Raw genomic sequence first — 25547 nt, forward strand, 5'->3', positions numbered from 1 at the left:
TACCCCCAAAGAACCAGCCCAAAATGTCAAGAGTCCTGAGGTTAAGAAACCCTGCTATAACCTAACTGATTATAATGTCTTAAAGATCTCTAAGGTCTAACCATGCTTGTTTTCTTGTGTGCATATGTGACCTTATTTATAACTTCTCATTCAGCTTAGAGTTGATTGTGTTCATTGATGCTGTACCCATGTGCTTGCATTATATCAGTATTTCTTCCTGCCTTTGTTGTTTTCTGTGTGTGTGTGAGGAAGATTGGCCCTGAGCTAACATCTGTGCCAATCTTCCTCTATTTTATGTGGGATGCCACCACAGCATGGCTTGACGAGTGGTGCTAGGTTTACGCCTGGGATCTGGGCCTGTGAACCTCAGACCGCTGAAGTGGAGCACATGAACTTAACCACTACTCCACCAGGCCAGCTCCTTCCTGCCTTTGATTTTTGACAGCATGTGTACAGAATATATTTGTCAACAGATTTGAGGAAGTGAAAAGCTTCAAAGAAAAGAAGTTTGCAGAATAGAGCAGGAGAGGAGAATATAAGCTTCAGATACACTCTAAAAATATATATATTTTATTTTAAATGAGTAGATGAATTCGACAATATGACGTGTATGTAGGAAATTTCTTCAAGAAAACTTTGCCAGCCATTCCAGACAGTACCCTTCCTTCAAACCTTTTCTTTTGAACATTTGCCGGCAGCCATGGGTTTCACTTGATTCCAGTGTTTTAGTGAACACATTTCACAGAAGAACATGGTGGCGCTTATTAGCGAGAGGATGGCAGTTGTGATCCCTAGTGGGAACACGTAGGTGAAGCGTTTCTTTCTTAGCATTTCTTTCTTAATAGGAAAGCTAGGTGGAAAGGTAAAGGTGGTTTTGCCATAAAAATCCATGGCGAAATTCCAGCTCACTGTAATCGTGGTACAACTAGAGCTGAGAAAAAGGAAGAAGGCAGAGGCATTGTAAGAAGACTGCAGGAAGTCTGGGTATGGGGCATGGATCCAGCCGATAAAAAGTGCGAGTGAGCTAAAAATCAGAGCTATTGATGTCATAAAATTCGCCAACAGTATCAGGTCCTGCCCATACCAGATTTCATCTGCAATGTGCCAGCTCCCATTCATCTTGCAATACATTGGCACCTCAACCATTGAGCCAGAGATGTTAAACGATTGAGAAAAGAAAACGTCCCAAAGTCCAATGAACACAACGGGAACAATGTCGCTGTCAAATTCCCACACGCGCCAGGATCTGCTGCTGGTTAGAATTATGCCAAGAGCCCAGGTCAAATAACTACAAAAGAGGCCCGTCAGTTTAAAGAACAATTTCTTCAATTCAGGTTGACTGAAGATGAGGCAGAGGTGTCACGAAGTCAAGCCAGGAACGCCAAAGAGAAAGAATAAACAGAACGAATGAGCCTTCTTGTCTAAAAGTTATATTTAAGTGTTCTATATATGTATTGACCTTCAGTTAGTGTATTAAATATTTTGTGTAAGAATAAAAGAAGCCTAGAAATCCATAACCATGGTGGGAACGTTAATTTGCAAGGCATTTTGGAGCACAATTTGACAATATCTTTCAAAAGTTGAAATGTTCATACTTCTCATCTAACAATTCCAATTCTAGGAATTAATACTAAGGTATTTATAAGCATTTGCAAAAATAGAGAAATGTTAGTTACAGCACCATTTGTCATAGAGAAAAATTGGAAATAACCTAAATGTCTATTAATAGAGGAATGCTTAAATCAATTATGGTACATCCAGGATTATAGCAGACTGTTATACAGTCATTACCAAGAATGGCAATCCATATGCACTGTCTGAAGAAATTTATGTATTTTACCCAAAAAACCCAAAATGAATAACAATACATATAGTATGACCATTTGTGTCAAAAGAAAAACAGATAGAATTTTCTTTATATATATACAAATAGATAATGTATATATACACAAATAGATATATATATACAAATAGATACAAATAGATAGAAAAAGACATACATTCTTAAAAAGTTTAGAAGGATGTCACAAAAGAGTAATTCTAGGGAGAGCAACTGACAGTAATAGAGTCTTTCATTCTTATTTATGTATTTTCCTATAATTTGTATAGTTTTTAATGAAAAACACACATACTTTTATAATTAAAAACAGAATGAACATGACTTTGACAATCTAGAATATATTACACACAACGAATCATGCCTATTTACTTTTTTTAGGGGGGCTGACCCAGTGGTGTAGTGGTTAAGTTTGTGCACTCTGCTTTAGTGGCCCGGGTTTGCGGGTTCGGATCCTGGGCGTGGACCTACACACCGCTCATCAAGCCATGCTGTGGCAGCGTCCCACATACAAAACAGAGGAAGATCGGGACAGATGTTAGCTCAGGGACAATCTTCCTCAAGCAAAAAGAGGAAGATTGGCAACAGATGTTAGCTCAGGGCCAGCCTTCTTTGCCAAAAGAAAAGAAAAGAAAAGAATTTTTAAAAAGAACGAGTTCAGGGGTGCTATTTTTTACCTATCACTTGCTCAAAATTCCACCTTTAGATGTTGGCTTCTTTTGGGTGCAATGTAAAAATATCCTGATATATTTTGCATGAAGCAAATATCTTCTATGAGGCAAAATCTAGACTGTGGACCAATTTATTTGGATGTCTTTTTCAGTTCGAATCCTTGGCAGCAAGTGGCAGGGATTATCAGAAAATGGTATTCCTAGAGCTTCTCCCGCTGTTGAATAGCAGAAGGGAATGAGGCAGGGTCTGCTCGGAGTGGACTGGCATGTGGATAATATAAGCAACTGCCCATGCAGAAGAGTTTAGGGGCCTCCAAACTATAGCTCCTTGCTGAGAAGCCTGATATTCCCAACACTGTGCCCACTGTCCCACAGTCTTCTGGAGAGTGTGCTTTCTAATTGCGTGAAGGCAGCGGTTCTCCTCCTCGGGAAGTTCCATTAGCAAGCTGGGTTCGGGGTTGACTGCCAATGTGATTAACTCTCTCTCCAGGAATAAGACTTCCTTGCCAATGGAGGTCTGAGGGAATGGACCACAGGACCAGTGAGTTTGATGGCGTGAGGGAATCACGAAGGAGAATGTTACAGTTGCAGGAAAATGTGCCAGTCTGGGGAAGTTTTGGTGTGCCTGTGTCTGAAACCAGTGGGGTGAGGATGTGTTTTTCTGAAGACCTCATTTGGAAGACTCCATATACCTAATTTTAAAATTTTACCTATGGACCATGTAGAAGGACTCAAGGGTTCAGAAGATTGGAGAATGGCAAATATTCTTTGCAGCAGTAGGAAATGTTGATCAGGAAGGGGAAAAGGTCCAGTCAACGTTAAAAGACCCACAGAGAGATGAGCCACCTAGAATATAAGAGATATGGTTAGGTAGAGTTTGGGGCTCTGGGCACGGCCCACACATCCCTGCTTCTCACCAAATATTTCTCACACACGTATAATGACAGCCAAATGATAGATGTACAGTTCCGATCCTCATTTTATAGATGAGGGAACTGAGCACAGAGAGGCTAAGTAACTTACTCAAGGTCACATAGATATAAATGGCGAAGCCAGGCTGCAGAGCTCTTGCTGTGGATACAGTGCTTCCTGGCTCTCCCGATATTGGATGACATTCATTCACATCCACAGAGTATCAAAAAATAGACAAGTTCCATGTCAACTATAATAATGGCCACCAGAGGCCTTCTCTATGTCCTATAAAAAATGAAAGTGAATCTTGAAGGACAGCAGCATATGGGAAAATAGAAATACTCGCCTCTGAGTCTCCCTTATCCCAGTGTGACTAAAGGCCTTTTTTTTTCTTTTTTTAAAGGAAGATTAGCCCTGAGCTAACATCTGCCACCAATCCTCCTCTTTTTGCTGAGGAAGACTGGCCATGAGCCAACATCTGTGCCTAACTTCCTCTACTTTATATGTGGGACGCCTGCCACAGCATGGTTTGCCAAGTGGTGCCATGTCCACACCAGGATCCGAACCGGTGAACCCCGGACTGCCGAAGCGGAACGTGCGCACTTAACCGCTGTGCTGCCGGGCTGGCCCTTAAAGGCCTTTTAAAAGCTGATATTTTTATCAAAAAAAATTACAACCATGGTTAAGGATGTGGAGAAGTTGGAATCATTGTGCATTGCTGGTGGGAATGTAAAATGGTGTGGCTGCTGTGGAAAATGGTACTGCAATTCCTCAAAAAATTAAACATAGATTTATCATATGGTGTAGCAATTCCACTTATATATACCCGAAAGAAGAGGAAGCAGGGATTTGAATAGATATCCCCACACTCATATTTATACCAGCATTATTCACAAGAGCTAAAAGGTGGTAACAACGCAAATGTCCATAGATGGATGAATAGATAGACAAAATGTGGTCTAGCCATGCAATGGAATATTATTCAGCCTCGTAAAGGAAGGAAAGTCTAACATACGCTACGATGTGGATGAAGCTTCAAGACATTACGCTAAGAGAAATAGGCCAGTCACAAAAGGATAAATACTGTGTGGTTCTACTTAGATGAGGTCCCTAGAGGAGTCAAACTCATAGGGACAGAAAGTAGAACAGCTGATGCCAGGGCCTGGGGGAGGGAGAGTTAGTGTTCACTGGGGACAGAGTTTTAGTCGAGGAAGGTGAAAAAGTTCTTGAGATGGATAGTGGTGATGTTTGCACAACACCGTGAATGTCCTTAATGCTGCTGAACTGTATGCTTAACAATGGCTAAAATGGAAAATTCCAGGTTATGTATATTTTACTACAATAAAAAGGTATCGCAGAAAAGCAGATACTTTATAAAGAACAAAGATGTGTTCGATTTATTGAAGGAATGACACCCTGTGGTTTGGTGACACCATCACTTCCATTTCTATGTCACTAGTTAGCCATTTATTTTCCCACACTCACGCTCAGTCATGTCACTGTTTCTAGAGAGAGACATGACGGTGGAGATGACAGTACTCAGTGCTCTGAGTTATAATTCACATTCAGGTGATACTCAGATGGCCTCAGTTAAAAAAGCCAACAGCACAGAGGTTAGTCAAGATTGCTGAAATGCGATGATTGTCGTTCATATCAAAATAAAGACAGCCTGGGCTTACCTCTTTTGTACGACCATCCAGTGACATCTAACATCTTCCAGAGACGATGAGACGATTAAACAGGACCCCTGTTAACCTAAATAAAGAGGTAAACTGAGGCAAGCTAAAAAAATGAATTTATTCGGGAATAGCAGATGAATTACAATTCTGGACAAGCGGGCCATGGTGAACCATGGCAAGTCTGAAGGGACAACGGAAGGTCAGCTTTTAGCAGATTTGAGGAGTAAACTGGGGAGGGCCGTTTTGAATCAGAGTTCACTGGAGAAGAACAAGCCTTTGAGGTTGCGGTGCTTTCTCATTGGCTGCAAGTGCCGGTTACTGCGTGCTTGCTGGAGCACAGTGCTCTTCCTTCCTTTTCGTAAAAGCAGATGAAATTCCCGTGTGAAAAAACGTCCTCTCTTGTACCTGAGGAAAAGTAACATTCTTATCATCACAGATAAGAAGTTGAGACCCAGAGAATTTTAAATAAAGAATTCTATACGCACAAAGTGAGACTATTTGTGGCGAGTATGGTGCAGTCTACACAGAAGCTGAAATAGAATAACGTACACCAGAAATTGACACAGTGTTATAAACCAATGTGGCCTCAATGAAAGTTAAACCAAAAAAAGAATTCTATACAAACAGACCTTGTTAAAATAATTCTTATCTTCTTTCTTCCTGCTGGTTATGCAGCTGCAACCAGGCATATGCGTGTGAGAGCTCTCCCTTCAGGGCTTCCTGACTCCACTTTATTTATTTATTTTATTTTATTTTATTTTTTTCCGAGGAAGATTAGCCCTGAGCTAACATCTGCCAATCCTCCTCTTTTTGCTGAGGAAGGCTGGCCCTGAGTTAACATCCGTGCCCATCTTCCTCTACTTTATACATGGGACGCCTACCACAGCACAGCTTTTGCCAAGCGGTGCCATGTCCGGACCCAGGACCCAAACCGGAGAACCCCGTGCTGCCAAGAAGCAGAAAGTGCGCACTTATCCACTGTGCCACCGGGCTGGCCCCCCTGACTCCACTTTAAATGAGGTTTTCCTTTCTTTATTTTCATACCCCCAAGAAGTCTCAAGGCTCTCCTTAACGACGGCCAAAAAAAAAAACCAACCATAGTGGTTTCCTTCAACAAATAAAAAAAGGCAGAAGGAGGACTTCTCAGAAGTACAAATACTAGTAACTGCCAGGTTGTAAGGGAAATAAGTAAATCCAAACATTCTTATGTTTTGTGAAAATTAATAAACAGAAACCTCATTCAAAATTTAGTTGGGAGGACGGAAGGGGGAGCGCTCATGCCCTACCACCATGGCAGAGCCCAACAGCAGGAAGAAAGACGGCCTCTTCTTGACTGGCAAGACGCTCAGCCAATGAGAGACTGTCACAACTCAGCCAGTGAGAAGCCACGACCTGCCCAACTTCAGTTCCTCCAATGGACTCTGTTTACAATAGCCCTTCCAACTTCACCTTCCCCTCTATAAAAGAGTTTCTATAAAAGAGTTTTTCCTCCCCTTGTTGCTCGCAACTAGCATGTGACTTGCCATGGTTGCAGATCCTGAATTGCAATTCTTTGTTGATCCCGAATAAACCAATTTTCGCTAGAGAGATAACTGGCTGTCTATTTGTTTAAGGTCAATAGTTGCCATGACTACCAGGGCTGGTGGGTGAATTTTGAGAAGCGGGGCATGTGACAAGAGACAACATGAAGGATCAGAGTAGTCAAATACCTCTTGAAGAGTTGAGAAATCCTTCTAGAATAAAAATTTCTTTTTTGAGGTCCTAGGCCGAATAGTCACTGTAATTCATGAGAGTCTTAAGTAGGAAAACTGTAAGAATTCCCACAGTGGATTGAAAGATGTCCCACGATGGGAGTCAGGGTCAGGCCAACTGGAATGCGCCTTCCTTAAGTTTGCTTGAACAAGGACCCGTGGATAGATATTGACATAAGGCCCTCATATATGGCATTGTTCTGTTTTGTTTTGGTTGCAAAGGTTAATTCCATTCTTCCTCCTCTTCATTCTTCCTTAAATATGGTTGTCACCTGATTAGGCTTAAGGTTGTACATTTATACAGGTTTAATTTAATACTTAGAGTTTCAGTCCCTCATGTGGCAGTTGGGAGCCACCTGTCTCTCTGCCACAGGAGCACCGTGCTTCCTGGTGCTCAAGCCAACCTAGCACTTTCCCTAGGCCTGTCAGGAAGAGAAAGGTGAAAGGTTCATGACCCATGAAATGCTCAACTCACTGGGCATTATGACACTGTCACTTCCTGCTGTTTCCTCAGAGTCCGGGCTGGGACTGAGGAGCAGGCTAGGGAGGATGAAGGAATTGCCAGCACTGACCTGTGCCACCCTCCCTTGCTCTGGGAGTGCTGTCACCAGTGACTCCTTCCTTCCTGGTCTCAACAAGAAATGTCCTGGTACTTTTTGATTCTTGCCTCCTGCCTAAATGCCATATGGCATCCCTCTGGTTCCTGGTTACCTTGGGCGGAGCTCTATGGGGGAGAAAGAATGAGAGAAATGCCATCAGCCCTTACAGAACTCATTCTGTTTGCTTATTCCTGTAAAAAATATAGTGAGTCCCTTAAAGAATCTTTCCAAAAGGTCCTTCAGAAGGTCTTGAAACTCCTTTTTCCCTTTTCTGCTTTTATACTGCCCCTCCAAAACAGACTCTGCCATGGTGGTCCCCTTGCCTTTTACACCTAAAGTCTTTACGACCCATTAGCTTGCTCTCTGTTGAGATTCAAGGCGGAAGAGGGTCAAGGGACCACTTTCCACAGCCCAAGCCAATTCAGTCACTTCCCCCTGTGACCACCAGGTGGCAGACGTGCAGCCCCCTGCATTGTCCCCATCTCACCTCTGTGAGAGCACCGGTTCAAGGAAGCCTTCCTCACAAGCATGTCTTCTAAAAGCATCCACTTTCCAAGTAACCCTTGGTTGCAATCCAATCAAATTACACAAATCCTCTTTCAAAGCTCTGGTATGTAAGGTTGGCCTTACTTAGACCAACTACAGGGAAAGATTTCATTGGGGGAAATGTGATGTTTACCTAGGAATCATCTTACAAGCCATTCTTGTAGTTGCATGGAGAACACATGGGAATCTGTCCAAGGCCAGCCCTGAAGGTCTGAACGGGACTCAGACGGGCCATCCAACGCCTTTCAAAGACATGGGAAGGAAGCATTGAACCTTTAACTAAATGCAAAAGGCTGTGATTTCTTCCCAGTTCCCAAGGCTTGAGAGCTAAGGATATTATGCAATTATGGTCATGTGCCACATAACAACATTTCAGTCCACGATGGACCGCATATATGGCGGTGGTCCCGTAATATTAGTAGCATTTAGCATAGATGTGTAGTAGGCTATACTATCTAGGATTGTGTAAGTACACTATGATGTTCGCACAACAACAAAATCACCTAACAACACATGTCTCAGAACGTGTCCTGGTTGTTAAATGATGCGTGACTGTAATGGTCAGCAAGGAAAGGAGATTTACTAAAGAATGCTATTAAAATGTTACAAAAATCTCCATTAGAAAAGAAGTATCTGTTGCCCACAAATCAGAATATAAAGCCCAAAGGTAAAGAGTCTGTTTAACATCCTAGCAGAGCATCCTGCCCACGTGGGTCCATAGGCAATGTTTTTGGAACACATATTTAAATAGCTGATAGCCCTATGTCACAGTGGGGAGACATTTTCAAACACTATGCTTTCAAAGACTTAAATAAATATTCTTTGAAAGGACATTCCATATTAGCCCTCTGGTTCTGTCCTGTGAACTCAATATGACCCTGAGTGGGTGGCTCTGAGATTGAAGTATGTCTAATTTTTAACCTATTAAGGCCTTATTTTTTCAGTCATTCATTTAGTTTTTTTTAATTGAAGTAACATTGGTTTATAACGTTATATAAATTTCAGGTGTACATCATTATATTTCAATTTCTGTGTAGACTACATCATGTTCACCACCCGAAGACTAATTACCATCTGTCACCACACACGTGTGCCCTATCTCCCCTTTCTCCTCCTTTCCTCCCGCAGTCCCCTCTGGTAACCACCAATCTAATCTCCGTATCTATGAGTTTGTTGTTGCTGCTGTTTTTATTATTTTTTGGGGTCATAATAGTTTATAACATTGTGAGATTTCAGTTGTACATTACTATTTGTCAGTCACCATATACATGTGCCCCTTTACCCCTTATGCCCACTCTCCAACCCCCTTCCCCTCTGGTAACCACTAATCTGTTCTCTTTGTTCATGTGTTAGTTTATCTTCCACATATGACTGAAATCACACAGTGTTTGTCTTTCTCTGTCTGACTTATTTCACTTAGCATAATACCCTTAAGGTCCATCCACATTGTTGCAAATAGGACGATAATGTCTTTTTTATGGCTGAGTAGTATTCCATTGTGTATATATATATATATATATATATATATACACCATATCTTCTTTATCCATTCATCAGTTGATGGGCACTTGGGTTGCTTCCATGTCTTGGCTATTGTGAATAATGCTGCAATGAACATGGGGGTGTATGAGTCTCTTTGAATCATGGATTTCAAGTTCTTTGGATAGATATCCAGTAGTGGGATAGCTGGGTCATATGGTATTTCTATTTTTATTTTTTTGAGAAATCTTCATACTGTTTTCCACAGTGGCTGCACCAGTTTGCATTCCCACCAGCAGCGTAGGAGGGTTCCCTTTCCTCCACATCCTCTCCAACATATTTTATTTGTTGTCTTGGTAATTAAAGCCATTCTAACAGGTGTAAGGCGATATCTCATTGTAGTTTTGATTTGCATTTCCCTAATGATTAGCAATGTTGAATATCTTTTCATGTGCTTATTGGCCATCAGTATATCTTCTTTGGAAAAATGTCTGTTCATATCCTCTGCCCAATTCTTGATCGGGTTGTTTATTTTTTGTTGTTCAGTTGTGTGAGTTCTTTATATATTTTGGAGATTAACACTTTGTTGTATACATGATTTGAAAATGTTTTCTCCCAGTTGGTGGGTTGTCTTTTCGTTTTGTTCCTGGTTTCCTTTGCCTTGAAGAAGCTCTTTAGTCTGATGAAGTCCCATTTGTTCATTTTTTCTTTTGTTTCCCTTGTCCAAGTAGACATAATATTCAAAAAGATCCTTCTAAGACTGATGTCAAAGAGTGTACTGCCTGTCTTTTCTTCTAGAAGTTTTATGGTTTCACATCTTACCTTCAAGTTACCTTACCTTATGATTTTGAGTTAATTTTTGTGTATGGTGAACAATAATGATCTACTTTCATTCTTTTGCATGTTGCTGTCCAGTTTTCCCAACAGCATTTACTGAAGAGACTTTCCTTTCTCCATTGTATGTTCTTGGCTCCTTTGTCAGAGATTAGCTGTCTGAAGATATGCGGTTTTCTTCCTGGACTTTCAATTCTGTTCCATTGATCTGTGTGTCTGTTTTTGTGCCAGTACCAAGCTGTTTCGATTACTATAGCTTTGTAGTACATTTTGAAGTCAGGGATTGTAATGCCTCCAACTTTGTTCTTTTTTGCAAGGATTGCTTTAGCAATTCGGGGTCTTTGGTTGAGCCATATGAATTTTAGGATTCTTTGTTCTATTTCCGTGAAGAATGTTATCAGGATTCTGATTGAGATTGCATTGAATCTGTAGATTTATTTAGGTAGTATGGACATTTTAACTATGTTAATTCTTCCAATCCATGTGCATAGAATATCATTCCATTTCTTTATGCCATCATCAATTTCTTTTAATAATGTCTTATAGTTTTCATTGTATAGGTCTTTCACCTCCTTGGTTAAATTAATTCCTAGATATTTTATTCTTTTTGTTGAGATTGTAAATAGGATTGTATTCTTGAGTTCTCTTTCTGCTAGTTCATTATTACAGCATAGAAGTGCAACTGATTTTTGTAAGTTGATTTTGTATTCAAAATCATTGCTGCAACATTGCAGCCATGCAGCAGGCAACATTGTTGTAGTTGTTGATTATTTCTAATAGTTTGCTGATGGAGTCTTTAGGGTTTTCTGTATATAACATCATGTCATCTGCAAACAGTAAGAGTTTCACTTCTTCCTTGCTAATTTGGATACCTTTCATTTCCTTTTCTTGTCTAATTGCTCTGGCCAAAACCTCCAGTGCTATATTGAATAGGAGTGAGAGTGGGCACCCTTGTCTTGTTCTTGTTCTCAGAGGGATGACTTTCAGTTTTCCCCTGTTGAGTATGGTGTTGGCTGTTGGTTTGTCACGTATGGCTTTAATACGTTGAAGTAGGGCCCGGACCCATGGCCGAGTGGTTTCGTTCACGTGCTCCGCTTCGGAGGCCCAGGGTTTCACTGGTTCAGATCTGGGTGTGGACCTAGCACTGCTCATCAGACCATGCTGAGGTGGTGTCTCACATAGCAGAACTAGAAGGACCTACAAGTAGAACATACAACTATGAACTGGGGCGCTTTGGGAAGAAGAAGAAGAAGAAAAAAGATTGGCAACCAATGTTCGCTCAGGGCCAATCTTAAAAAAGAATATGTTGAGGTACTTTCTTTCTATATCCATTTTATTGAGCATTTTTATCATAAACAGATGTTGGATCTTGTCAGACGCTTTCTCTGCATCTATTGAGAGCATCATGTGGTTTTTATTCCGCATTTTGTTAATGTGGTATATCACATTGTTTTATTTGCAGATGTTGAACCATCCCTGTGTCCCTGGTATAAATCCCACCTGATCATGGTATACGATCCTTTTAGTGTATTCCTGGATTCAGTTTGCCAATATTTTGTTGAGGAATTTTGCATCTATGTTCATCAGTTATATTACCCTGTAATTCTCCTTCTTTGTGTTGTCCTTGTCTGGTTTTGGGATCAGGGTGATGTTGGCCTCATAGAATGAGTTAGGAAATATTCTGTCTTCTTCAATTTTTTGGAATAGTTTTAGAAGGCTAGGTATTAAATCTTCTTTGAATGTTTGGTAAAATTCTGCACAGAAGCCATCTGGTCCTGGACTTTTTTGGGGGGGAGGTTTTTTATTACTGTTTCATGCTCCCTACTTGTGATTGGTCTATTCAGATTCTCTATTTCTTCTTGATTCAGTTTTGGGAGGTTGTATGAGTCTAAGAATTTATCCATTTCTTGTAGATTGTCCAATCTGTGGGCATATAGTTTTTCCTAGTATTCTCTTAGAACCCTTTGTATTTCTGTGGTATCTGCTGTAATTTCTCCTCTTTCATTTCTAATTTTATTTATTTGAGACTTCTCTCTTTTTTTCTTATTAAGTCTGGCTAAGGGTTTGTCACTTTTTTAATCTTCTCAAAGAATAAGCTCTTAGTTTCATTGATCCTTTCTTCTGTGTCTTTGTTTGTTTCAATTTCATTTATTTCTGCTCTAATTTTTATTATTTCCCTCCTTTTGCTGACTTGGGGCTTTGTTTGTTCTTCTTTTTCTAGTTCTGTTAGGTGTAGTTTAAGATTACTTATTTGAGATTTTTCTTGTTTGTTAAGGTGGCCCTGTATTGCTATAAATTTCCCTCTTTGGACCGCTTTTGCTGCGAAACCATATGAGTTGATATGGTATATTTTCATTTTCATTTGTCTCCGGATATTTTTTGATTTCTCCTTTAATTTCTTCAATGATCCACTGGTTGTTCAGTAGCACGTTGTTTAGTCTCCACCTATTTGTCACTTTCCCAGCTTTTTTCTTATAGTTGATTTATAGTTTCATAGCACTGTGTTCAGAAAAGATGTTTGACATGATTTCAATCTTCTTAAATTTATTGAGGCTTGCCTTGTTTCCCAACATATGGTCTATCTTTGAGAATATTCCATGTACACTTGAGAAGTAGTCTGCTGTTTTTGTTTTTGTTTTTTTTGTTTTTTTTTTTAGGAAGATTAGCCCTGAGCGAACTGCTGCCAGTCCTCCTCTTTTTGCTGAGCAAGACTGGCCCTGAGCTAGCATCCATGCCCATCTTCCTCTACTTTATATGTGGGACGCCTGCCACAGCATGGCTTGCCAAGCGGTGCCATGTCTGCACCCGGGATCTGAACTGGTGAACCCCAGTCTGCCAAAGCAGAACATGCAAACTTAACCACTGCGCCACTGGGCTGGCCCTATATTCTGCTGTTTTTGGATGGAGTGTTCTCTCTATATCTTAAGTACATATTAAGTGTATATTAAGTACATCTGGTCTAGTTTTTCATTAAATTCCACTATTTCCTTGTTGACTTTCTGTCTGGATGATCTATCCATTGATGTAAGTGGAGTATTGAGATCCCCTACTACTATTGTGTTGCTGTTAATTTCTCCTTTTAGGTCTGTTAATAGTTGCTTTATGTACTTTGGTGTTCCTGTGTTAGGTTCATATATATTTATAAGTGCTATGTCCTCTTGGTGGAGTGTGCCTTGTATCATTATATTCTGCCCCTCTTTCTCTCTAATTGCCTTTTTTATCTTGAGGTCTACTTTGTCTGATCTAAGTATGGCAACATCTGCTTTCCTTTGTTTGCCATTAGCTTGGACTGTCGTCTTCCATCCCTTCACTCTGAGACTGTGTTTGTCTTTAGAACTGAGATGTATTTCCTGGAGGGCAGCATATTGTTGGGTCTTGTTTTTTAATCCATCCAGCTACTCTGTGTCTTTTGATTGGAGAATTCAATCCATTTACATTTGATTATTGTTTTATTATTGATTATAGAGTGATTATTGATATATGAGGGCTTAACACTGCCACTTTATCTCTTTGTCTGGTTGTTCTGTATTTCCCTTGTTTCTTGTCCTGTGTATTTCTGACTGTCAGTTCATTTTGGTGTTTTTCTATGACGGTTTTCTCAGTTTTCTCTTTATTTATCATTTCTATCTCTGTTCTGATTTTTTGTTTAGTGGTTACTGTGAGGTTTGTATAAAATATCTCATAGATGAGATATTCCATTCTCTGATAGCCTATTTCCTTAGTCTAAGCAAGTTCCATCCCTTTCCTCTTCCTTGTCTAAGTTATTTTTGTCACAATTTATTCCATTTTGTGTTGTGAGTTTGTGATTAAAATGAAGTGATTATAGTTATTCTTGATGCTTTCCTTATCTTTATCTTTAATGTTATATTTGTTTGCTAACCTCTTCTGATAGAGAGCTGCAATTTTCTGATTTTGTCTGTCTATTTATCTTCTTGCTCAAGGCTTTGTAAACACTTTCTTTTTTTTTCAGGTATGAGGGCCTTCTTGAGCATTTCTTGTGTGTGTGTGGGGGGGGGTCTTGTGGCGATGAACTCTCTCAGCTTTTGTTTATCTGGGAAAGTTTTTATTTCTCCATCATATCTGAAGGATAATTTTGCTGGATAGAATATATTTGGCTGAAAGTTTTTGTCTTTCAGAATTTTGAATATATCATTCCACTCTCTCCTATCCTGTAAGGTTTCTGCTGAGAAATCCACTGAAAGCCTGATAGGGGTTCCTTTGTAGATTATTTTCTTCTGCCTTGCTGCCCTTAATATTTTTTCTTTGTCATTTACTTTTCCCAGTTTTACTAATATATGCCTTTGAAAAGGTCTTATTACATTGATGTAATTAGAAGTTCTAGTAGCTTCATTTACATGTAATTCCAGCTCCTTCTCCAGGTTTGGGAAATTCTCAGCTATTATTTCTTTGATATATAAAGAAATCCTTCTCTTCTCCCTCTGGAATACCTATAATCCTAATGTTGCATTTCCTAATTGATATGGATATTTCTCAGAGAATTTCTTCATTTCTCTTCTTAGTTCTCTCTCCTCCTCCATCTGCAACATTTCTATGTTTCTGTCCTCTAAATTACTGATTCTATCCTCCATAATAGCACCTTTTTTCTAAGGACTCCAGATTTTTCTTTATCTAATTCATTATAGTTTTTCATCTCCAACATTTCTGATTTTTTTTTGTAGTTTCAATTTCTTTTGTGAAGAATTCCCTCTGTTCATTAATTTTATTCCTGAGATAATTAAACTGTCTTTCTGAGTTTTCTTGTAACTCATTTTCTTTATGATAACTATTTTGAATTCTCTGTCATTTAGATTGTAAATTTCTGTGACTTCAGGATTGATTTCTGTGTACTTGTCATTTTCCTTCTGGTCTGGGGTGTTAATGTACCTCTTCATGCTATTTTATGGGGTGGACTATTGCTGTCACATAGTGGTAGTATCCGGTCACAGATTCCACCTGCTACCACTGGGGTGGGGGGTGGGGGCACAAGCTGTGTCTTCTGAGCTCTCTGCAACCCCTGGCAGTTGTGCCTGTCCGTTGGAAGCTGTGCTAACAGAGCCTGTCTGCATTTGCCTGCTGGCCACTGCTGTTTTACACATGTATGCACAGGTGCTCTGGTGGAGAACCCCTGTTCTGGCCAATCAGCCAAGCTGGTGCACTGGGGGGAGGGGGTAGGGGTGCTTTCTTTCACATGTGCAGTCTCATGGACCCCTCTCTGCACTCACTGTCTGCCTGCCTGAGCTGCTGAGCTTGGTGTGGATGCCCCTACGATTGCTTAGCTGCCTTGGTGTGCAGCGTTCCCACAGGCTGGGAGGCAACTTTGAGAGTAGAAGCATTCCCATGGAGGGCTGCCTTTTTCCCCTTCTCCTCTCAGTGTTGCATGCCAGGTGCCACACAAGGTTCCATGCCCTAGATCGCTGCTGCTCTGGAGGGAGAGGAGATCTCTTTAACTCCTTCCACTGCCTCCCTGGGGGATCCAGTACCCCCACCTTTAGGCATATGGCTGTATGGATCCCTCAGATGTCTACTGTGTTGTGTGAATGTCCTCTGTTGGTTTATGAATGTCATTTTCATTGTATCTTAGGGGAAAGAGACTAAGAGAAGAGCTCACTCCACCATGATGCTGACATCACTCACCTGCTGTTGTTTTTATCTTCTACTTATCAGTGAAGTCATATAGTATTTGTCTTTCTCCATCTGGCTTATTTCGCTTAGCATAATACCCTCAAGGTCCATCCATTTTGTTGCAAATGGAAAGATTTCTTCCTTTTTGTAGCTGAGTAGTATTCCACTGTATATATATATATATATATATATATATATATATATATATACACCACATCTTCTTTATCCATTTATCCATTGATGGGTACTCTGGGTTTCCAAGTCTTAGCCATTGAGAATAATGCTGCAATGAACATAGGGGTGCAAATATCTTTACACATTTGTGTTTTCATGTTCTTTGGATAAATACCCAGAAGAGGAATAGCTGGATCATATGGTAGTTCTATTCTTAATTTTTTGAGAAATCACCATACTCTTTTCCATAGTGGCTGCACCAGTTTACTTTCCTACCAGCAGTGTTATGAGGGTACCCTTTTCTCCACATCCTCTCCAACATTTGTTATTTCTTGTCGTTAATTATAGCCCTTCTGATGGGTGTGAGGTGATATCTCATTGTAGTTTTGATTTGCATTTCCCCAATGATTAGTGATGTTGAACACCTTTTCATATGCCTGTTGGCCGTCTGTATATCTTCTTTGGTAAAATGTCTGTTCAGATCCTCTGCCCATTTTTTAATTGGGTTGTTTGGTTTTGTTGTTGTTGATCATTCCTTTAGTTTTAATTGATGCCTTTTAAACATCTGAAGAGCTGTGAGCAATCAAGCAGCACTAGTAGAGGGTGTGTGTCTTGTATATGTTTTATCTCCAAAGCTCTTGGTTGAACGTTTTGGTGGCACCTCTCATGTGAAAGACATCCAATTAATGTTTGGTGAAAGAAATAATCAGTGAGTGGATGAGCTGAATTTGTCGTCTCTCTCCTGAGTTGACCTTGCATGATTTGGGAGTATAATCAAATAAGGGTGTTGGGGGGCTTAGAAGTTACCCTGGGAGCTAGTTGGACCACCCGTGAAGTTTGGGAGAAAAACACATTCCACAGTCCACAAAGGGCATACCTGTTGGGAGGCATTCTGGGAGCAGCTACCTAGATTTATATCAATAAGGCCTATGCTCCTAATGCAAATTTTCAAAAAATTATCTTAACTGTTGCATTAATAATCACCAAGAGAAGAAACATTTACCACTCCCACACAACTATAAATGCTAAATGAAGAAAGTAAATATGGGTTGAAATCCTAAGAATGAGTTAGACTTACCATTCGCCCCAGCAATCCTACTCCAAGATATCTACCCAAGAGAAATGAAAACTTGCATGCACACATAAATTCAATGCAAATATGTACAGTATCTTTTCTCATAATTGCCCCATTCTGGAAACAACCCAATGCAAAGAAACTACCTTGAGCATTCCTCAAAACACAAAAGTAGACTTGAACAAAAGGGGAAAGACATACCATGTTCTTGCATAAGGAGACTCAACATTACAAATATGTAAATTAGCCCTAAGTTAACTGATAAATTTAGCATGATCCTAATAAAAATACTAACAGATTTTTTTTTCCCAGTCTGGAGTAAGACAAGTTAACCATAAAATCCATATTGAAAAATAAGCAGAAACAACTAAGAAAGTCCATATTATTTTAAAATGAGACTCTAAAATTTAAAACAGTATAGTGTTGGCATATTATTACATGAATACACTAAAGGAGTCAAATAGAATATCCACAAATGGACCCATTATCTATGGAAATTTAGTATATGAAAAAAAGATAGCATCTCAAACCAATGGAGGAAAAAAGTTTTTTTTTTTAATTAAGTGGTATTGGTACAAAAGGAGAGTCATTTGAAAAGGATAAATTTAGCCCTATGTCTCACACTGTACATCAGGATAAATTCCAAATGAATGCAGTAAAAATTAAACCATTCAAGTACTGGGAAAATATAAACCAATGCCTTTATAACACGGCAGTGAGAAAAATAAGCCTATATTATGACTCAAATACTAGAAGCAACAAAAGAAAGACTGATAAATTTGACAATATATAGACTTTACAGAAAACATTTGTATAACCAAAAAAATGCCATAAGAAAAGTTCAAACAAAGGCGACAAATTAAGAAAGACATTTGTAAGGGAAAGCACAAAAGGCAAAGGGAAAAATATCCTTACCATATTAAGAGCTCCTAAAAATCAAGACTACCACCAACTTAAGAGAAGAATGGGCTATACATATGAGTCAGTTTGTGTAGGAATCTTGTGACATGGCCCCCAATGATCCCTATCTTCCTCATCTTCATTCCCTTCATCTCCGCCCCTTGAGGACCTCGTGACTTGCTTGTAATGAGTAGAAAATGTCAAAAGTGATGGGATGTGACTTTTATGATTAGGTTATTAAAAAACCCATGACTTCCATTTTGTGGGCATTCTCTCCCTTGCTGGCACTCACTCTTGCTCTCTCACATACTTGCTCTGCTGAAGCCAGCTGCAATGTTCTGAGAAGCTCTATGGAGGGGCCCATCTGGCCAGGAACTGAAGACTGTCTAATAGCTTGTGAGGAACTAGTGAATCCTACCAACAACAATGTAAGTGAGCACTGGAAATGGATCCTTCCCCACTGAGCCTTCTGATGAGACCACAGGCCTGGTTGGCTTTTTTTTTTTGGTTTTTTTTTTTGGCTGAGGAAGATTTGCCCTGAACTAACGTCTATGCCAATCTTGCTCTCTTTTGCATGTGGGTCGCCACCACAGCATGGCTGCCACCAAGCGGTGTAGGTCTGCACCCAGGAACCAAACCCAGCTGCCAAAGCAGAGTGCACTGAACCCAACCACCAGTCTGGAGGGCTGGCCCCCTGGGTCGCATTTTGATTGCAGCTTTGTGAGAGACCATGAAGCAGAGGATCCAGCCATGGTGTGCCCAAACTACTTATCTACAGAAGCTGTGAGATCATAAATGTATGTTGCTTTAGGTCACTTAGTTTTGGGGTCATTTGCTACACAGCAGCAGATAACTGACATATCATTGAAGAAATGAAAAATAGCCTAAATATTTGGAAAAATGTTCAGTCTCACTAATAAAAGAAATATAAGTTAAAAATGACACCGATAAACTATCATGATCTTAATAAAAAGAAAAAAAAATGACACCGAGAAGCTGCCTTCTTGGTGCAGTCGGCAGCACATCAGACTCATAAAAATGACAGTGAGATACCATTTCTCACCTATCATACTGAAGAAAAATTCAAAAGCTTTACAATGTGTTCTTTTGACAAGGCTGTGAGGAAGCAGACATTCTCACAGGCAGCTCATGGGAGAGCAAAATGGATCATGCCTATAGTAGAAGACTTAGCAATATATAATTTTAAACTGTAGAAGCATTGACCCTTTGCTCCAGCAGTCCTAGGAATCTATCTTGAAGGTACACTGGCAAAAATACAGAAAGATGTATGCACAAAGTTATAATACATATATACACACACACGAAACTGGTTGAATAAACTAGGATACAGCCACACAATGAAATACTATACAGACATAAAAACAGTGAGAAAGAGCTCTACACACTGAAATAGAGTGATCTGCAGGAATTTACTGTCAAGTGAAAAAAGCAAGGTGCCAAATACGATGAATACTATGGTTGCATTTTGTAAGAGATGGAATAAATATGAACACATACTCTTATATTCACAAAAGAAAACACTGGAAAGTAAACCAAAAATTAAAAAGTTACCTAAGATGGGAGGGCATAGAATGGGGTAGGAACAGAAGTTTATTCAGATTGTTTCTGAATAAACCTGGTTAAATAACTTTCACTTTGAAATTATGTAAATATTTCACATATTAAAAAAATACAACTGTCAAAAACACAAAAATGATCCCTAAAAATAGAAAAGAAGATGAAATGAATCAACTTAACTGCTTACCAAGTTAGTGATATAACCATACAACCATCATTAGTGGTTAATGGTACAACCATCATTATGTCAAACAACTTTAGAAAGCAGCATTTTGACTATATATACCTATTACAATAAATTCTAGAGACAAACAGGGCTTAAAAGAAATCTTATTAAGTAGTTTTATGGCCAATAATGATATTAGTAATATTATTTTTAAAATTTTATATATCATAGAAGAAAGCAAAAGAATATGTTAATATTGTTGGGTTTTCAATCTGAGAGAAAGAAATGCAGTATAAAATTGGAGCCAAATAAAAATTCTGTGAGTTAAGGTTGAATTGAAAATAATTTCATAACATAATTTTTTCTTCTTAAAAATTAATATATCCTAGTTCTGTCCACTAAAATATCTAGATATAATGACAACCCAGTAGAATGACACCACCAGTTCCCAAATTGTGGTTTCTAAATACCATCTCCACGTCTAGGGCTCACCAAAGGAATGGCATGGCTGATTCAAAGTCTTGGGCCTGAAATGTACAAGGTGCACCTGGGACATCTTGTGGATGGACAAAAAAGAAAGCCTCAATGACTAACAGGGTGATGAAAATGTTCTGTAATTTTTAGGGTGATGAAAATGTCCTGTAATTAGATAGTGGTGATGGCTGCACAACTATGTGAATACACTAAAAAACAGTTGTACATGCTACGGGGTGAATTTCATGGTTTGTGACTTATGCTTCAATAAAAATGTTATAAAATATTATTTAAAATACTTTTAATAAAATAAAAAATACTATTAGGAACCATCATCACTACCACCATGCAGGCCAGGGACCTATGACTGACTGTGAGTCACAGGAAGCACCTCTTAATTGATGGGGACGGTCAGAGAATTAATCAGCTAGTGAAGAATTTCATTAAATGGTGCAACTCTGGATCCCAGGAGGAGGGATATGGCTGGTGCCAATGTACGCTGAGCACAATGTCACAATGCGGCTTTTCAATCGGCAAAACCTCACTGGTACATGATCCAAATCCCAGAGAACTGAAGAATTATGAAAAAGTGTGCTAAGATATAGAATGTAGCATAGCTGCAGAACATGAAAGGAAAATGCTGAAGGCAAAATGCAGATTCTCTCAAGCAAAATGAGCATGGAAAAAATAGTCAGGAACCCAATGCTTTTCTGAAAGTATTCCAGCATCATCCAAACAGGCATGAAGCAGAAAAGAGCAACAGGCTCTGGGAAAAGACTTAGAGCCTTTTTCAAACATACTAAAGAAAATACTAAAGATGAGCCGGAACTGAGATGAAAACAATATCATGTTCTTCTTTTCACCGTCCATGAACTTCAGGAAAATGATGGCAAGCTCTCAGAAGCTTGAGAAACAAGCATGCAAACTGGTTCCAGGCCACGAACAAGCTAACGTGCTCCTGTTCTTGAGTTTATAAAGATGGCTCAATGGTCTCACTGCATTTAGAGTTTGCTTGGCTCCTGAGACAGTGTTTCTGCAGTAAAATCCTTCTCTTCCAAATATTAATATGCTTTCTAGTCATGTTTCTTGAAAGAAAGGAAAATGACTTTAGTCATGATTCAATTTTATTAAAAATGCTTTTATTCTTAAACTTTAACCTTAAGAACCATCACTCAAAGCTGTTTAACAAAATAATTTTAAGCAGGATATGTCAGTACTCATTAATATTCTACTAAGTTTTTAACTGATAAAGTTAATTAAAAAATAAGCTGAAAATCATGAGAAGGGGGAGTTTCTAGAATGTCCATGAAATAATAAATCAATTTCTGGAAATTATCATTTATTTTGAAAAGGAGATTCATGAATAGGTTTCAAGAGAGTTGTGAACCTGTGCGAAGTTTTGTGTGTATGGGAATTATTCCACGGAGAATTTCTATGAGGTTAAGAACCACAGGTATAAAGGGTAGTTAGACATAGAATAAATAACTATGCTTCCATTTCAACACCTCTCTAACATTTGATGAATGTAGTTGTTAATTCTGTTGTTGATATGTCCTTCTCTCTACCCTTTTATTCTCTAGAAAATCATTTTCATAGCATGAATTTTATTGATAAAGTGAAGAGTGGTTTGAGGTAAATAGTATGTTATGATTGTCTTGAATAAAGGTGTTTTTCTCATCTTAAAATAATACCAATAGAGATATGTCAAAGGACACATGTCCCTGGGGCTCCATTGCCAAGGATGGGACAATTTGATCATAAAAGGAATAACAAATGCAATTGAGTGAAACACTTTGAATATATAGAAACTCACAAGTTGCTGTTAAAAACATTTATGAAACAATTAGGGAAATTTGAGAAGCCATTGTTAACTTTTTTTGGTGTGATAATGCCAATGTAGTTACATGAAAAAAAAAGAAGTCCTTATCTTTCAGAAATGCATACTAAAGTATTTATGAATAAAATAGTACATTGCCAGTGATTTATTACAACATAATCCAAGACTGGAGTTGGTGAGAGTCAGTGAGGGTAGAGATGAAACACAATTGGCCACATATTTATTTTTTCTTTTCTTTTTTTTAAAATATTTTATTTTTCCTTTTCTCCCCAAAGCCCCCCAGTACATAGTTGTGCATTTCTAGTTGTGGGTCCTTCCAGTTGTGGCATGTGGGATGCCGCCTGCCTCAGCACGGCCTGATGAGTGGTGCCATGTCCGCGCCCAGGATTTGAACTGGTGAAACCCTGGGCTGCCGAAGCAGAGTGCTCAAACTTAACCACTTGGCCACAGGGCCGGTCCCATAATTCTTGAAGCTAAGATAATTGTCTGGCTACTTTTGAATGCATCTGAAAATTTCCCTAATAAAAACATGGAAACAATCTCATGAGTTCATACTCAAGAGTTGAGTTGATACTCACAGAACAAAAAGACAGAAAGGAAAACCGAGATAGTAGCAAAAACAATTGCTTTTTCTTCTCCCCAAAGCCCCAGTGCACAGTTGTATATACCAGCTGTAAGTTGTTCTAGTTCTATGTGAGCCACCGCCACAGCATGGCGACTGACAGACGGGTGGTATGGTTCTGTGACCGGGAAGGGAACCCGGGCTGCTGGAGCGGGGTGAGTGCCGAACCTTAACCACTGGACCATCAGGGCTGGCTCATAAAAACCAATTTTTAAAAAACACATTGATCAACATCAAAGGTAATTAGGGCATTCTCCCCTCTTACTCTAGAAATTTAACAATTAGAGGGGGAAAAAAATGAAGCATTTACCTTGCCTTTTTTGTATCAGTTGAATTTTAGAATAACCAAGTAGCCATACTTGATGAGAGAAAGTTCTTTACAAAGACATCACAGCTAATAAATCCGGCCAGAATGTTCATGTTAGAAAGTTACCACTTGTAATCCTTAGTACAATAACTGATTCAAACAGGGACTGTCAATAGATGAAACCATTATGTGGAAGTTTGATGAAATTTACAAGAGGGATCGGGCTTTTCCCTTGTGGATCCACCATGAGCATCTTAGCATCACTCAGTGATCTTAGCATCATTAAAAAGGACAATTACCACATGCCACTTGGTACAATGTATTCAGTGTGAAGAAGAGGGCACCACCTTTGAAACAGTCTTCCTCAAAGAGCTGAGCCGGAATCTAACCCAGCCTCGGAGGCAACAATGTTAATGACAGGACAATTGACCCACTTTTTTCAGAAAATCAAAACTATTTTTTGAAAAAAGGGCAGAGAGGGTGCAGTAGGGAGAGTGCTTTAAAATTAATACTTAAGAGGCAGAGTAAGCCCCTTATGCAGAAAAAATAAAACTGTAGAGCTATTATTATTATTATATTTTTGCTGAGGAAGATTAGCCCTGAGCTAACATCTGTTGCCAATTTTCCTCTTTTTCTGCTTGAGAAAGATTAGTGCTGAGCTAACATCTGTGCCAGTATTCTTCTACTTCATATGTGGGTCGTCGACACAGCATGGCTTGATAAGCGGTGCATAGGTCTGCACCCGGGATCTAAACTGGCAAACCCCGGGCTGCCAAAGTGGAGTGTGTCAACTTAACCACTAGGCCATGGGGCCGGCCCCATGGAATTATTTTTGAGGCATTAAAAAATTCTGACTAAGTATTTGATGATAACAAGGAATAATTCTTAATCTTTATTTTAGGTATAATATGTGTTTGCAAGGAAACGTCGATTTTTTAAGAGAGTAATATTGAAGTACGTAGGGATGAAGGGACATAATGTCTGGGGTCTGCTTTAAAATCCTTCGGAAAAAGAAAAATAGATTAACGGGGGGAAAGAAAGGAGAGAGAAAGCTAATATGGCAGAATCTCGATAACTGGATTCTGGTAATGAACGTGGGGGTATTCCTTATGCTATTCCCTCTACTTTTGCACATTTTTAGAAATTTTATATGATAGAGATGTTATTATCGTGCCATAGGAAATAAGGTCGGTTGTATTTAGCAGAAGTTTAAGAGGGAGATGCGAGAATCTCAGAAACTCTTCTTTCCATATAGTAGGTTTATTGTTTAGGTTGATTATTTATCCAACAATAGTTAAAATCCAGATCCAATAAGACCAACTGGCAGGTGGGCAAGATTTGTTTTTTTCAATGAAGCTCCTAATTCAACCAACCAATGAACCAAATTCAGACACAGAAGGAAACAGTGGGCTATTTCTGTCCAAATCTACCTTTGCCATGGTCGTGAGTCCTTGGAAATATTTGACAGAGCCTCCTGATAATACTTCCCATAAACTCCTGGTAATCTTCGATGTGCAAAGCCAACGAAACCAGGAATTTTATATTTCTGAAATTTCAGGACACACGTGGCTGTCCAGGGGGAATTTATAAGAGAGGAAACACAATCCACTTAACAACATCAGGAAGGCAGCCAGACATGCCACGATAATGGCATTGCCAATTTCCTGAGCATCCGGCTTGAAGGGCACATAGAAATATGGTGGGAAGGCAATTCCCTCTTCATTCATCACTGAGTGGTAATTCCAGGTCACAGCTACGGAGATACAGACACCAGCAGCTATGTTCAGAATTCCTGAAGCAACAAATGCATTGCAGGTGGCATTCTTCCTAAGAATTCCCATGTACACATTCCTAAGCGCAAAGGTGATGGAGGCTTTCCCCAAGAGCCCTAGAATGCTGGCGATCAGCAGGAGGTTTTGAGCAATACGAATATCAAGAGGGAGAAAAGTATCACAGTAGGTGTAATGGTAACACGATGTGGCTCTGTAGAAGTTGTCAGCATGGTAGTAAATGCAGATTTTCCACATTCCCACACGGGCCAGGCCCGAGGGGAGGAGTGAGGTGTTGTTCATGTACCACACTCGCCACTCCGCAAAGCCCATGCAAATGGTGGAGAGGATCCATCCCACGGTGGCTACAGCGAAACCTGCCACTTGGCAATGGGCACTATTGATGAGCAGGATCATGGTGGCCACGTACCCAGGGGAACTGCAAACAAATACAGGACATTATGAGGGTGGGACCCTGGGGCCTGGAACAGCCCCCCGTGGGTGAGCAGTGCCATGTTCGAGAGGGAAGCCCTATATTTGAGAGCAGAGACATGTGATGCTCACGCTCTGCCAATTGGAGCGCCAACTGAACAAACTTTGTGAAGGGCCATTTGGCAATATTTACTGAAAGCCTTAAAAGGCACAAACCTTCAGACAGGCGGTTCCACTTCTGGGCATTTGTCCAAAGACATAACTAAGATTGGCCACAAATATT

At 39.6% G+C, this 25547-nt stretch overlaps 1 protein-coding gene and 1 pseudogene across 1 annotated transcript; one reads left to right on the forward strand and one right to left on the reverse strand.

Annotated features, from left to right (window-relative positions):
* The first annotated feature begins 751 nt into the window (after positions 1-751).
* On the forward strand, positions 752-21248 carry LOC124245534 (THO complex subunit 7 homolog; annotated as a pseudogene).
* A 3353-nt stretch (positions 21249-24601) lies between these two features.
* CLDN34 (claudin 34) lies at positions 24602-25342 on the reverse strand. Its single transcript, XM_046672907.1, has one exon. It carries the CDS (start codon positions 25247-25249, stop codon positions 24602-24604), a length of 648 nt encoding a protein of 215 aa, XP_046528863.1. The 5' UTR covers positions 25250-25342.
* Positions 25343-25547: the final 205 nt, after the last annotated feature.

Source organism: Equus quagga, chromosome 10 (assembly GCF_021613505.1).
Source record: "Equus quagga isolate Etosha38 chromosome 10, UCLA_HA_Equagga_1.0, whole genome shotgun sequence".
NCBI lineage: Eukaryota > Metazoa > Chordata > Mammalia > Perissodactyla > Equidae > Equus > Equus quagga.

Coding starts and splice junctions, on each gene's coding strand:
- CLDN34 (XM_046672907.1), bottom strand. CDS start 25,249: ATGATCCTGCTCATCAATAGTGCCCATTGCCAAGTGGCAGGTTTCGCT.